Source organism: Halyomorpha halys, unplaced genomic scaffold, assembly GCF_000696795.3.
Source record: "Halyomorpha halys isolate HHAL.00 unplaced genomic scaffold, Hhal_1.1 Scaffold455.1, whole genome shotgun sequence".
NCBI classification, from domain to species: domain Eukaryota; kingdom Metazoa; phylum Arthropoda; class Insecta; order Hemiptera; family Pentatomidae; genus Halyomorpha; species Halyomorpha halys.
In genome coordinates, this window is record NW_027111717.1 from 1 (window position 1) to 15,565 (window position 15,565).

Here is a 15,565-nt window from a genome sequence, read left to right on the forward strand (position 1 = left end):
CCAGCTCCCCCATATTCTCTCTACTTAAGTGAATCTTACCCTCAATTAAGTGTGAAAACTTCAATTAAACTTAAAATTTTACAACGAGACACAAATAACTTTGGCATAAGCATAGAAGTAATCGGCTCATTTAAATTGATTTTTACCCTTCGCAATTTTCAAAACAGTATTCTAAGACCACACCTAAATAGGCGGTGTAGATTCTTGTGACATGGCTCTGAAACACTATCAGCTAGGTCAAGGATATCCAGTTTTTTCATAGAGGAATGTCATCAATTGTATGTGAGAATGGTAATGTAAGAAAGGGACTATTGCGGAGTTTTACTATGCAAAGCAATGAAAGCGATCTTATTCTATCTGTGATGAAGTGAAAGCTTAGACTGCTTGGTTTCCTGATAAGAATATTTTAGAAAAAATAAAGAAACAAAAAGATCTACTGTTTAAACTGACTTCATAGGATTTTAAAGAAAAATAAAAGGAAGGTGGTCTGGGTGCGGTCAAACAAAAACGAAATCAGTGACTAAATTATTTATATTGACGTTACGTTTCGCCCCACGTTGCAGGGCTTCATCAGGGCTAAAGATACTAAAACTTAAATGATGTAAACATAATGAACAAAATAAATAAAAAATTTAAAAGATGTACAATGAAAATTAAAAATTAAATAATAATAATAATAGGCTATATACAATTAATGAAAAAAGAAATAACAGATAAAAAGAATAAATATATAATACAGCACAAATTAAAAGATGGAAAAAGGGGGGGGGGTAAAAAAGACAGAAAACACCTTGTAAAATCCCCATAATTCTTCTTTTCTCTACGTTCTGCATTTTAGAAGCCCTCTTTCCTATTAAGTCTTTTACCTGGTTTTATTTTTTAAATTCTTACCCCCATACTTAATTTTATATTTACTATCCATTCTTTTTTCTTTTATAATTATATATCTTATTTTAATTTATATTTATATGTTAATTCAAACTTAATTATACTTATATTAATTACTTCATTATTAATGTTTCTATTATATAATTTATACACCTCTGTATCCTTATCTATTTTGCATATTGTCTTTTCTTCATCATATTATGTTTATTGTACCCATTCTTTTAACTTAATTTTTTGTTTGTGGATTCCATCTGTTTTCTGTCTTGTTCAATATCTTCCTTTATTCTTCTCACTCTTTTTCCATCTCTTAATTTGTACTGTATTATATATTCTTTCTTATTACATGTTATTATTTCTTTTTTTCATTAATTGTCTATAACCTATTATTATTATTATTTAATTTTTAAGTTTCATTGTACATCTTTTCAATTTTTAATATACATCGTTCATTTATGTTTACATCATTTAAGTGTTTGTTTCTCTTTTTAGCCCTGATGAAGCCCTGCAACGTGGGGCGAAACGTTGCCTCAATATAAATAGTTTAACCACTATTTGAGTTTGACACCCGGATCATATTTCTTTTATTATTACACACGGTCAATGAACGATCTTCAATTATAAAGAAAATTTTTAATTAAATAATTAAAGCCAATTAGAGATGCAGTACCTCTAAGCTAAGAATATACACTTCAGAAAAACAATGCACATAAAAAAAAACATATAAATAAATATACATGCTGTCATGATGATGGATTAGGTGTGTCCTTACTGAAGGATTGGTTTCTAAAATAAGGAGTGCCAAGGATGCAGCGCTGCAAAAAGAAACTAGGCTTGAAAATATTATTGCAACATTTTATAAAATCGGTCTTTAAATATTATTAGAAGTCAATTTGAAAATAATGAAGAGATAAAATAAAATAAATGTTTCGAACCATGTCTTCTCAAAATGAATTTGTTTATCGGTTGCACTTATTCATCCTAACATAGTCAGGCAGGAAAAAAATCCTATCTATGAAGGATTTTAAAAATATTCAGTTGTTATGAGGGTAAAACATGTATTTCTTTATCGCCAAATAAAATAACCTAAAAGAGAAAATATGATCAGAGGACGGAATATAAAGGGCGGATCCAGGATACTCTGCTGGAGCTTCGTAAAAATATCATGTTTAACTTTTTTAACTATAAAAATCTGTAATAGTTGATATTTATTTAAATAAAAATTGAACAAGGATTAGGCCATCTTGTCTGAAGAGTATGCGAACATTTATTGCGAAATATTTATTAATAAATAGTTTAGTTTATTTGCAAAAAGATTGTTAGGGTCACAGTCGTACAATATTCACAAAATAGCAGAAAAAAAATCAAATTAATATCTTTTTATAAATTTTTTATATAATAATTTCTGAAAAATAAAAAGAATACCTTAAAACTTCAACCATTCTTTATTCAATTCTTTGATGATGTTACGGACTTCATTTTCAAATCAATTCCTTGCGGCTTCAGTGGACTTACGATCAAGCAACATATAAATTCCAGTATTATGAAAATTATTGACAGATTGACTTGTGTACTAACACAATCGATTTGGAAATGTCATCATGGTAATTAATAAAGGATAGTTGAAGCTTTAAGGGTTTTTAGTTTCCTAATAATTATCATATAAGCAGAAATGTTTCGCCTCATTTTGCAGGGCTTCATGACAGAAGCCAAGGGAAATCTAAATGACAACATACTATTATAATTATTTAAAGTATGATAAGACTATAAGAATAAACATAGAAGGATATATAAAAATAAAAATAAATGGACTAAAGAAATATAGTTGAATAGATTAATCATTAATAAGAAGGATATTAATGAGTAATAATATTTAGTGGGGCGGGTTGGCATAGATTGCTTTCTATTAGAACATAATCTTTTTTTGTTTCATTTTAATGATTTAGATCTAAATATTTAGGAGGCAGTTTAAGGGAGTTTATTTAATAAATCACAATTTAATTTAGGTAACTACAATTCTACTTCAATAAGAGCAGTTTTTTTAAATTTATTTTTTGAATCAATTTATTTTGAACTAGAGAGTTCATATTTTCCCTAAAGTGTAAGGTGATGAGGGGTATTTTATATTTTTAAAATCTATAATGTAAGACTGTATAACTTTAAAGTTAAAATATGGAGAGTTGCATGAAGCTCAGAATTTAACTTAAACTTATATTTGTACAATGATCAAAATGTAATGGGATGTGTATATAAAAAAAAATGACCGGTTTTCAACTAAATATTTGTATTATTATTTCTTGGCAACAAAATAAAATTAATACTCAAAATATAGTCCATTGTTATATACCGTCATTAGCCATCTGCTAGCCAATTGCTTAATCCCAAGCCATTTTCGGGATGGCTGTCAAAGAACTCCTGGACCGCTATTTAACTACCGAATTATCAATTTTTTTCCCTGGAAGGAAACGGGCCATGGATCAAAACAACTAGTACCGATGGTGCAAGGCCTGGACTAAATGGTGGTTGAGGCAAGGGTTCGAACCCATGAAGTTCTTTAAACTTTTTTTACACAAATGTCTAACCTCTTAGCCGATTGCTGAGGAGTAAGTTCGTGAGGGACTAGTCTGCTGCTCTTTTTCATCTACCCTGTGGAGAGTATATGGCGACTAACAGTGTCTTTCGACACACCACACTCCCTGGCAAGTTTGCGATTGTGGCGTACCTGTGGACGGGTTTGACCCAACAGCTCCCTGTAGAACTTCCTTAATATCCACTAATGGTCACCTGGACCCCTTCTTTCTTTCTAACATCCAATCTCTACTGCTAAATTTTACAAACCAACGCCCCGCATTGCGCTGTTCAAGGACACCTTCCCCTTCATATTTAATAATTTCACGAGTTGCTTCAACGCCTGTGAAATTTTTATTCCTGCAATACCTTAAAATTACATTTATACATAATTTCATAGGATACTGTCATGTTTCCATACTAAGGCTTTTTTTAAAGAAGTCGAACGGGATTAGACAAGCTTAGAGAATCCTCTAATGCTTTGAAATCTTGAATTTGATTAAACAAATCTTGATTATATACCCCTATTCTTATACTATTGTTTAAAAATAGACAAGTTAAAATTTAAATTTAACTTCAACGGAAAATTAATTCCGTTATATAGGTTATATAGGAGTAAAATAAATTCATTGGTTTATGAAAAAACTAGTTTTCCTTAGACTAGCATATCAAATCTAAAATTTATTATGATAGGAGGACTATTAGAAACCATGTTACTTTGATATAGAAACAATTCAATATCTCTTTGACAAAAACATTACCAATGACCGTCAATGGTATAAGTTATAGAAATTAAACTTACAAACAGAGCTAATTCACAATTTGTGATACTGAATGAGATTTAATACAGAAAAAGAAAAAATGCACATTCCAGAATTATTGTCAGAACAGAATCTTCCCTACAAGGTAGAGACGTCGGATGAAGTGAAGTTGTACCGAAGAACTTGCAGCGAATCCGTGAGGAACATCTGGCTGGATATCAAGCACGGTGAGCCATAGCGACATTAGTAACAATTATTATATTTATTTAATAATATAATTAATTTGTGCATTAAAATGCACAACGCTGCAAATGGGTACGATTATTACTGGATCGTACACTTCATACATGCATTGAACATTCATACATTTTCATGGAAAAGGAATCATACATTAATATCAGAGTTGGGCAAAAAGTTATTGCAATTACTAATTAAAGGATTTGAGTAAATGTAATTAAATAACGTTTTAAGAAATACATATTTCATTTATGATAATAGTTCTTCTGTTTTAAAGAGTTGAAATTAATTAGGTAATTTGATGTTTTTTAAATCATTATTTATTTATCACCTTACCCTATGTTTTTAAAATTATTAGTTAATGTTTTTTTTAAATTAATAGGTAGATTTTTTATTGGTATGAGGTTGAATAGTAAAAAAATTATCAAATCCGGTAATCAAAATACAAAAAAGTATTATTCAAGCAACACTAAAAAAATATTTAAAAAAAAAACAAAAAAAAACGAGAATCTTCTAAACCACTTTTCTAAGAACTAGATTTTTTGAATTTGAAATCGTTTATAATAGCAATCGTATAAATATTGAAGAATAATAAATTGGAAAAATGTGAAACTTCAATAAAACACTCGCCAAAGTGATAATTATAAAATTAAAGTCCGCTTTAATGCAAAAAAAAAATTACAATGAAGTAAAATTGTTCAATGACCCACCATATGATTTAAAAACAAAAATTCATAAAAAAATATCTTAAAGAATATTTTTTAAACAAAAAAGAAAATACGGAATTCACAATTAATTTGGTTTTTAGATTTTAAAGGAATATTATACAAATTTAGTAAGTCTATATGAATGTATGTACAACATATTTATCAAATCAACATAATTTATCAAATTTTAAATGTATCAAACCTTAAATGTGTAATCAATACGTATGTAAACTCATATGTGGAGAAGATGGTCATGCGGTCAGCAAATACACAAAAAAATATTTATTTGTGTTTATTTGCTGACCGCAAACCCCGACTATCTTCTCCACATATTATTCTACGGTGAACAAACAACACCTCATTATGAAAACTCATAGTATTCTTCAAAGAACAGAATAGAGTTCCAGCAAGAGGGTAGAACTCGTTAGAGGTAGTAGTTTCCCATAAAAACAGCACTAGATATAGTTCTAAAACTAATTCTTATCATTTAATATTATAATAAATTGTAGAATTTTGGGGGAAAAATATATCTGTACGTCGTAATTAAAGGTATACCTCACAGCACTGAAAAAAAACTCCATACCATTGAAAAAAAATTATAGCATTTCATTCTAGAGACATCTAATAAGTATTCTCAAAGTCTGGAAAAATTATATAGCTATACTACTAAACGATGGTTTCGACGAATTTTTTTTCGAATAATTAGCTGAATTTTTTATTATTTTTTGTTTATGTTCTAAAACTGTATTGTTTATTTTTCGAAGTTATGAGCCAGAACATAAGCGACGTTAATGCATGAATATCTACAGCATGAAAGTAAAAATAATAATAAAAATAAAAATTGATAATTATAGATAAAAGCTATAGTTTTTACGTATTTATTATTCATTGCTATTTCGAATTTACTATTATTCTTTTGTGTTTGGTTAACATACGTGTTTCTCTGTTGGTAGCCTGTCATGTTAATTTATGATAAATATTAGAACTGGCTTTCTGAACCGGATCGTTCTAGAAATTCCTCTATCATCATTATCCGTTCAAAAAAGTAAAACTAACATTCTATGGTAAAATATTTCATAAGACATAGAATATATTCTGAATAAGTTCCTTCGCGGCTTCATACTTTTATGGTGAAGGGAAGGAGCGTTTATCGTAATTTAAACCTTGATAAGAGAACTTGAAAGTTATAAAAAATTGCAAGCATCTAAAATAAATTTTGTTTACTGTACGAGTCGTTACACAAGATCAAAAGAAAATATTGGTCAACTTTCCCATTTTATTTCTACTAAATAATTGGAGTTTATTTAGTAAGAATAATTAATTTTAACTGTAAAACACTAACAAATTTTTGAGTCTGAAAGGAGTATGCTAACAATAGGGGTATTCATGATGTGTTAAATGTAAAATGTTGTACCATGTTAAATGTTATAAGTATTGGATTTTAAGTGGCCTTATTTAAAGTCATGTTAAATGGTAAATGCATAAGAGTTCCTAGCGGATTTTCTGAGCAATTTGTTTTATAAACTTTAATTCCTAAGCTTCATGTTATTGTTTACTTATAAGTTTTGATTAAATTAATTTATTACAGTATAACAAATTTGAGTGAAAAGTAGAAGTTGTGTGAAAGTTTGGCTACTGAGTGTCTTGATTATCTTTTACCTTATAATTGATAACTGTCATTGCATTATTATTATTATTGTCATCCATTGCTTTATTAGTTATAAAACCATCCAAAACAATACTTTCATAAAAAAAACACAAACTTCGCGCACGTAACCTAACACAACAAACAACAAGATGATGACCTTAGCTGGTCTGTTCCGTGACGTCATGCCCCATTTAACAAACCTAGTAACAGACTCTCAACCATGTTATATCGTTTTAACATGGTAAAAGATAGAAATATTATTCCATTTAACATAAGTTTTCCATTTAACACGCTTTGAAATGTTAAACTAAAGATCATGATTACTCCTAATGTGAAGCTTTGCTTTGCCCAGTTCTTTGAAGGACCGAACATTATAAAGACTAACTGAGTCAACGATTTAGTATTAAGTCGCAGTCTTATCAAGTTTTTGGTTTGATCTTATTGTAACATTTGAAATTTCTTGATTAAATCTAGGTTTGGAAAAAGAAAAAAATCTGCCAAGTGCTCAGTTTAGGTTCCTCGCCATTTCAATTGGGAAGGTATTAACTGTATTTCATGATTTAAGAATAATTTAATGTGTCTTTTTAAAATAAAATCTACGGAAAAAACCATCGGAGTGGAAGGTCACTGAACTTTGATTTGATTATTTTTAAAACATACGGTTTGTCAGAAAAAAATATATAGATAAAATGAATTGAAGAATTAGATAAAATTGGTTCTAAACCACTTTCCCGAATATTCCTCCAACTTTGGCCCCTAATAAAAAAAAAAAAAAAAAAAAAAAAAAAATATATCTCGAATCAACGATCTAGTATTAAGTCTCGGTCTAATCAAGGTTTGGTCTGATCTTATTGTAAGATTTGAAAATTCTAGAGTAAATTCAGGGATGGAAAAAACAAAAAAATCTGCAAAGTACTCAATTTTCGTTCCTCGCCATTTCAAATGAGGAAAAAAACAAACATAATTAACTGTATTTCATGGTTTAAGAATCAAATTATTCTTCGCAGACAGTTGGTAGTAACAGTTGTGGCTAAGTAACAGTTGGTAAAAGAAATTCCGATTACTTACCAATCACTGTAATTTAACCTAGAATATTAAATTAATATTTTGATTATTAATATCAACCACTTGATGAACCATTGTGATTGTTATAATGGTCCGAAATTACAATTAATAGTTGAAGAAAAGGAAATTACAATTACTATTACTGTTATTTGAAACTAGGAAATAAAATTACAATTTTGATTAATAATTTCAATAACTTGATGAACCACTGTATTTGCTATAATGGTCCGAAATTACAATTGCTATTTGAATCAAAATAATTCCAATTAAATTTGACTGTGATTAGTAATTGCGATTAATTTTTGCCCAACACTGAATTAAGTCGCTGCTACACAATTTTAAGAACGTTTGCACCAAAGTTGGATCGGAGGTTGGAAAGAAAGATATATGGATGAATTTTTTTTCTGAAAAACTGTGTATTTTTAAAATAATCAAATTTAGGGTCAGTGACCATACTCTACGATGTCTTTTTCTGGACTGATTAACCCAAGGGTGAGGGGTAAGACTGGACTGATTTAACAGTATAACAGAACCAGGTCTCACTGACTTTAAATATTTATAGTAAATATGCCTGGCGGTAATATCCATGAAAATTATGAGCAACATCCATTTTTTAAACACACAATTTAACTCGAAATTGCCATGTCAAGTACCTTATAAGTTTCAGAAACAAGTTACGCCAAATTTAAAAGTAGTTAAGTTTAATTTGACTTATTTACAAAATGGCTTAAACATTTGTGAGTTTTTCAATTTCATGTTTTTTTTTTCTGGTTAAAAAAGTTACCTCATTTTAAAAACTCTAAAACATTAAATTTTCATGCCGTAACATGCTAGTATTATTTTTGCATTAATAAATGAGTCATTTGCTCACGAATTACCAATAGAACCAAAATACAAGAAAAGTTCATACAAACATATTTTCACCAATGCATATATAAATGTTTGAACTGGGTCATGTATGACTTAATCCATTGTGCTGAGCCTATGAGGTTTAATTATGAACTAAAAGATCTAAATGTAGGAGGTTGTCTAAGTAATGAAGACCAGTCGCTAAGAACAGAGGCTCTCCCTCATGGTCCTATCAAGATAAATCTCCAAGTAGCCCAACAGATGCTCTTAATTCTCACACCATACTGGACATTTTAAACCTCATTCAATGGAATTCATTCCATTTCGTATAATAATTCAATAATATATTGTGAGAATATGGTTATTTTGATTGGTATTGAAGAATAACTGGAAAAGAATCCACAGTCAATCAACAAAAATGAAGCAGCTCCATTTAGTGGAGTAAGACGTATATGTAGTAGAGGAAATTTTTTTACCAATGAAAATGGGCTTTTAGAGGAGAGTAGAAATATTATAAACAATCGAAAGCGTCAGAAACATAGGTATGAGAAGAATTTTTTTAATATATTTATTTATTGTAATTTACAACTGTACAAAAAATACAATAAGTAAATATGTGGAATGTTGTAAAGACTTGAAAATCATGGGAAGGAACCACCCAATGGTGGTACTTTAAATATAACATTAAATTAGAAGATCCCATGGCCATCTTCTTTTCAGACGCCTCAGAGGATTATCAGATATTGTTAAGGATGAGAGATTAAGAACTAATTGCTTAGGATGGGTAAGGAGTTTGGAATGAGAAGACGCATATCTATTTCGGGCCAAATCTGCTACGAAAGGGATATTAAGGTCTGTGTGGATGTTTAGTTGTGACGTGATAAGAAGCATCAAGAATTTTATGGAGGATATTTGATTGCAAGGATTGTATACGAGAGGAATTTGATGGTTTGGTAGAGCCCATAGCTCAATTCCGTATGTCCAAATTGGTCTGATTATCATAATATATAATACTTTTTTGTAGGGAATGGGAAGTTTAGAGCGTCAAGTAGGTGTTGTAGCAGTTTCTTTCAGTCTTGTATGGGGATACCAAGTAAGTCTTTTGTCAAGATGGAGTCCTAAGTAGCGAATCTGTTCAACAGGCGTTAGTGAAATATTTAAAAAGAATACTGTAGGACAGGAGGGCAGAGGTCTACGACGGAGAGTAAAGGTGATCTGGTAGGATTTGCAAGGATTTATTTTGTTTCTTCATTAGTTTTGACACCGTTCTTCAATGGACGTTATATGTGTCTGTAGAGATTGTGATGTATTAGGGGAAAAATAAGTGGCAAAGAGAATTTTAGTGGTGTTAAAAGGAAGGGTAATCAGATAGTATGGACACGCAAGAAGGAACACAAATTCAGTGCAATTTAGAAGAAATAAATCGTAGTACAAATTAAAATGCTGGCATGAAGACACATTTTTTTTTCCAGCTTACACTGTATTGAAAAAAAATAATACAATCTAAACCACAGTATACATGTAAATTACAGTCATACAATTTGAGCAACAATTAAATGAATAGTTGTATAATTTGTGTAGGCCCTCCTAAGCTAAGGCTCAGGAGGTCAATGGGCAGGTCTTAGCAATCTGAGAACGCCGAGTGGCGCCGAAATCCGGATTCGGTTCGGATCCCGCCTGAGAGTGGACTTTTTTCATTTCGTGGCGGTCCCAAAAAATGAAAAACTTGACCCCCCCCCACGATAGTTAGAATAGGTTGGGCACCTTTAGATAACTGCCCCCCCCCTCCCAGTTTGTCAGCAGAGTTATAGTTGAAACTAATAGCTATTATTGCCATGGATACAACCCTTATTCACGAATGAAACATTGATAAATAAATATCGTATCCATTACAATATTAGCTATTAGTTCCTAATATAAATTAGCTATTAATATCATCTTTATTAACTAAGACGTCAAATATCGATGTTAAAGTTACACTGGAAATAACTTTTTTTCATTTTTATGCAGTAATTCATTCTTTTATTTCAAAATGATAAGTCGAAAAGATTAAGTCCATTTCAATCAATATAACTATGCTAAATTATATTTATTTTATGTTATTTACTGTAGACAAAGAAGTATCACTTTTGCTGTATGTAGGGGGGAGGTCGTAGAGAAAACGAGCCTTCCTTCAAATAAATCTTTATTACGGAGTCATATGTATATAACAATAACAAAATATAAAAATACAAAACCACAAAAATAAAAATTAAAAATTAGCTAACAAAAACAATGAGCAACGATCAGCTTAAGTGAGATTTCTGGGATGGATTTGCCACCAAAAAGAATATAAAGCTGGAAGGTAAAATATTCAAATAGAGAATTAATATTAAATAAAAATTTAACAATAATCAAATAAATATTTAGGATAAACGAAAATGTTGTTAATAATTACGGCTGTGGTAGATCTATTTCGCACAACATATCTGCTCACTCCAATTGTGTCGCTATAACCCTATATTCCCTTCCCGTTGCACACTAAAAAGTAGAATTAATACTTTAGGTTTGTCTTAAAAGTTTTAAATTACACCAACACATTATTCTCAACTCTAAATTTTATTTTAACAAACAAAATACAGAAAAAGTATTTTGTACTTTTAAGTGATTTATATTTCATCACTTAAGAGTAGATTAAGAACTATTTTGTATTTCAAGGCATACACAGAGAAATTTGTATTTTGCATATTTTGTAAAGTATTCAGAATACGGAGATTTTCTAATACAAAATACGTAGTAGTGTTACTTTTATACTTTACTTTAAAAAGAGTATTTTGTATTTTCAATACTTATTTCAAAATGAGGGATCGGGGTAGCTCAATGAGTAAGGCGCTGAGTTAATATATCCCGGCTTTAGCCTATTATTTATTCAGTTATTTTGGGTGTGAATCAACTTTTTGGGTTTGGGAGCTCATTTATTTATTTTTTTAGGTATTACCAAGTTTACCCAACACTGATATAAATAAATTTCACTGTCAAAATTAAATCTCCATTTGATTATTTCTCCAGAACTTTTGACAGGAGGTATACTTTTTTTCTAGAAATACAAGTCATTCTCTGAAATGTAACCTATAGCGTGTTAATTTTTGTTAATTCACTCAACTAAACAGCTTTTTAACTGCCTCAAAAAGAAATATATAATTAGTGAGAAGTTATTTTTTCTTTCCTCTCGGTTGTTTAATTAACGGTTTTACGTTACAGTTAGTTTAATTATCCTCTGGTTTGATTGAGTTTAGTTCCTGGCACAGCTATACAAAATTCGTAAATTCCTTATTCCTTATTCAAAGTTAATTACAATAGTGCCTATTTATCCTTCTTTTCGCAGTCCGCTGGTGTTCCTCAAGGTAATGTCCTTGGTGTCATCCTTTTCACGATTTATACAGCTGTTATTCCAACACTGTTTTCACCACATATGCCGATGACACATGTGTTCTATCAGTGAATAATCATTCATCAATTGTATTCCAAACTCTCCAATCCCATTTCATTAATGATTATGAACTATATCCAAACTGATGGGTTAAAATAAATCACCTTTATCCTTCGCCAAAAATCTACTGTCCTACATATCCTTAAACAATACTCCAGTTATTGGCACAGTGATCTGGTGCCTAGAACTACATCTGGAAAAAGTCTAAAGCTCCAATTAATTGCAAAAGACTCCAATGAAGCATGTATGTATTTACTGATTTGAGCTTTTCGGGTGGATCATATTTCAATTCCATCAAATTTTTATAGTTCAAAATTCTTAGTAACATTCTCAACTTCAATACAAATAAAATCATCCCTAAACTCACTAACCACCCAAACCCACTTGCTTCTAACCTTGCTTCCACTTCAATACTTCTTGACCTCTGAAGAGAAGTCATCGACTACTACTCTAGGAATGTAAATTTCTATTAATGACTAAAAAAAAGTATCCTCTGGAAACGTCATGTAGTCTCAATATTCGGTTATTTTAACAATGGCTCACTCAGCCTCGAAGAATTTGGTAGAGGATATGGCTTAGACAATATGCCTCAATACTGCACATCCCCGTAGCTATAAAGTATTAGCAAGTTAAGAACAAGAGGTAGATTGCTATAATCTTCTATATCTCGACTCACTATCTAACATTATCGGGAAACCGGTTTCGCTAATTTCTGCCATCTCGAAGCGCGGCAACATGATGCTGCTGAGATCTTAAGAGTCTGTGCGTGTAGTACCTCCAACGTCTGGTATTTCGCATTTAATATTCAATGGAGGAATAATAATTAATAAAAACGGAGAAACACTTTTTGGGTTCCTTTTCTAGAGTTTCTATTTCAAGAAAAAGGCAATAGGTTAAAAACGTTCTTTTTACATCTTCCAATAATTTTAATCTTTTAATGTATCATGAATGAGGGGAAAACATATAGTAATATGAATAATAATATCTCAGAAAAAGCAAAGTGAGTTGCAGAAGTCCTCGGTTTTGAACATGGAAACTTAAAATTGGCAAAAAAAGGAAATTTTACACTAAAAATTCATAAAATCATTTTAACTAAAAATTTTAATTCTTGATTAATCCGGGATGTAGATATTATGGTCCTCAAATCTAAGAAAAATAAAGATTTAATAATAATAATATTATTCTTTGCTTATTCTGTACCCTTTCTGAAAAACATTTGACAAAATAACTATTGGGCTTAAGTGCCTTGTAATAGAAAGAAAAAATCAACGAATAAAAACAATGAAGTAATACTAAGTCGTAAAGTAACTTCCAGTATAAATAAATAGAAAAAAAATGATAATTAACAAAAAAGAGCAAATAATATTAACCTACGTTTTTACAAATATAAAATGAAAATTTATGATATCTTTATCATTTAAACTAAAGAATAAAATAATATTTCAACTGAATAAGTACAAAACAAATCTGAAGGAGATAAATTGGTCTGTGGTAAAAATGAACATAAATAGTTAACTGTTTATTGATTTTCGTAGTCTCGAACTACAATAGGGGTATTCATGATGTGTTAAATGTAAAGTGTTTTACCATGTTAAATGTTATAATTATAGCATTGTGAGCAGCCCTATTTAAAGTCATGTTAAAAGCGTAAGAGCACTTAGCGGATTTTCTGAGCAACTTGTGTTATAACCTTTCCTTCCAAAACCTCATGTTATTGCTTATTTCTAAGTTATGATTAAAGTAAGTTATTATAACATGCCTATAGTGAGTGAAAAGTGAAAATTTGTCCACTGAGTGTCTTATTGATCCCTTTTGAGGAAGGAAACCAACATAGGCAAATTGACAACTGTCATTACATTATTTTTATTGTCATCCAATGCTTTATTAGTTATAAAAACATCAAAAACAATACTTACACAATCAAAAAACAAATTGCGAGCAAATAACCTAACACAACAAACAAAATGTGATGAGCTCGGCTGGTGCGTGACGTCATTCTTCATTTAACAGACCTGTTATTATCGTTTTAAAAAACTAAAAGAAGGAAATATTTATCCATTTAACATGTTAAACTGAAGATCATGACTACCCATAATGTAGGTCTTGATGAGGGCTGTTGTGATGGTTGGAAATGACTGAGAGCTAAGTCAAAGTAAGAAAATTGATTGTTGTACTTCTCCATCTATCATAATAGCCCCGATGAAGACCTACGTTTTGGGTCAAAACGTCGGCAATCAATAAACAGTTAACTAATTCTGTTCTTCTCGACCAGGCCTATCCATCTCCTTCAGATTTTGTATTTTATTTATTTTTTAAAAATATATACAATAAAAATATCTGTTTATCCTTTATTTTAAACGAAAAGGTTGTGCTTTATTTTATTTTATTTTTAAAAAAATTTTCATCACTTGCTCTTTTCTTTAATTATCATTATTTATTTCTGTTGATTAATATGTAAAGTAACTTTATGATTTAATATTATTTCACAGTTTTTATTTAAAACTATTTTTGTTCTTCCTGACCCTGAACATTTAACATTCTATTAAGAACCCCACCAAGTTCTAGTATAATACCCGACTAAATTATAGATCTCAAATATGTTACTTATTTTTTTTTTTATAAAACTTTTTACCTTAACCGAAAGTATAATAAATGCATAGATACATAATAAAACTTAGTACATTACTGTATTATTATTCAGTTGTGATTGTTATTCTATAGGAATAAGTTATAATATCAATATTTACTTATGACAAAAGATTCATATCTCGTCTTAATACTACTCAAAACATCAGGATTAGATTCAACCTTCGAATCCATTTTAAAATATTTTTTTTGGGACTACTTTTGTTCGGAATTCCTAGACATTCATAAAAGTCATTTTAATCCAATGACCTCTATTAACCACTTCTTATTACTGCAATTATCCATAATGACCTCTTCATTAATGTGTGATCATTATTTATCCAGACGTTCTTGATCAGAAGTGTTCGTAAATAATTAACCATGGACGAATTAGCACTTTGATAAGGTGATTTAAGGTGATCAATTTTTTTTTTTATATTCTGCGAAAAGTAAGTAATATTAAGGAAGAAGACCTTCTTCAGTTAATGAAAATAAACATGTCTCCATTTTTATTGCTCCAATGTTACCATACTTATTCCAGAATGAAAATATTGGAATGCCTAAACTATATGTATAAATAAAAAAATACACACTACATTTTGAATATATTATAAATACAGTAATAAATCTGTTTATAGAGAACAAGATAAGCATCCAGAGAAGAGACAGCTCAAGCTCGATAAATCCAAACCTATCAGACTACTGCCCTTCAGTACTTCAACTACAGTATGTATCATTATCTATAAATTAT

General features: G+C 29.9%; 1 protein-coding gene across 5 annotated transcripts in view; it reads left to right on the plus strand.

Annotated features, from left to right (window-relative positions):
* Window positions 1-4,303: 4,303 nt before the first annotated feature.
* The window catches only part of LOC106682980 (titin), a gene marked incomplete at its 5' end in the record, with an annotated part of 53,533 nt that continues 42,271 nt past the window's right edge, over window positions 4,304-15,565 (plus strand). For all 5 annotated transcript variants that reach the window (XR_010844017.1, XM_014424164.3, XM_014424163.3 and 2 more), the window contains 2 exon segments: window positions 4,304-4,441; window positions 15,453-15,540. Coding sequence is in view for 4 of the 5 variants with exons in the window: in XM_014424164.3 (XP_014279650.3) it covers window positions 4,304-4,441; window positions 15,453-15,540 (226 nt within the window).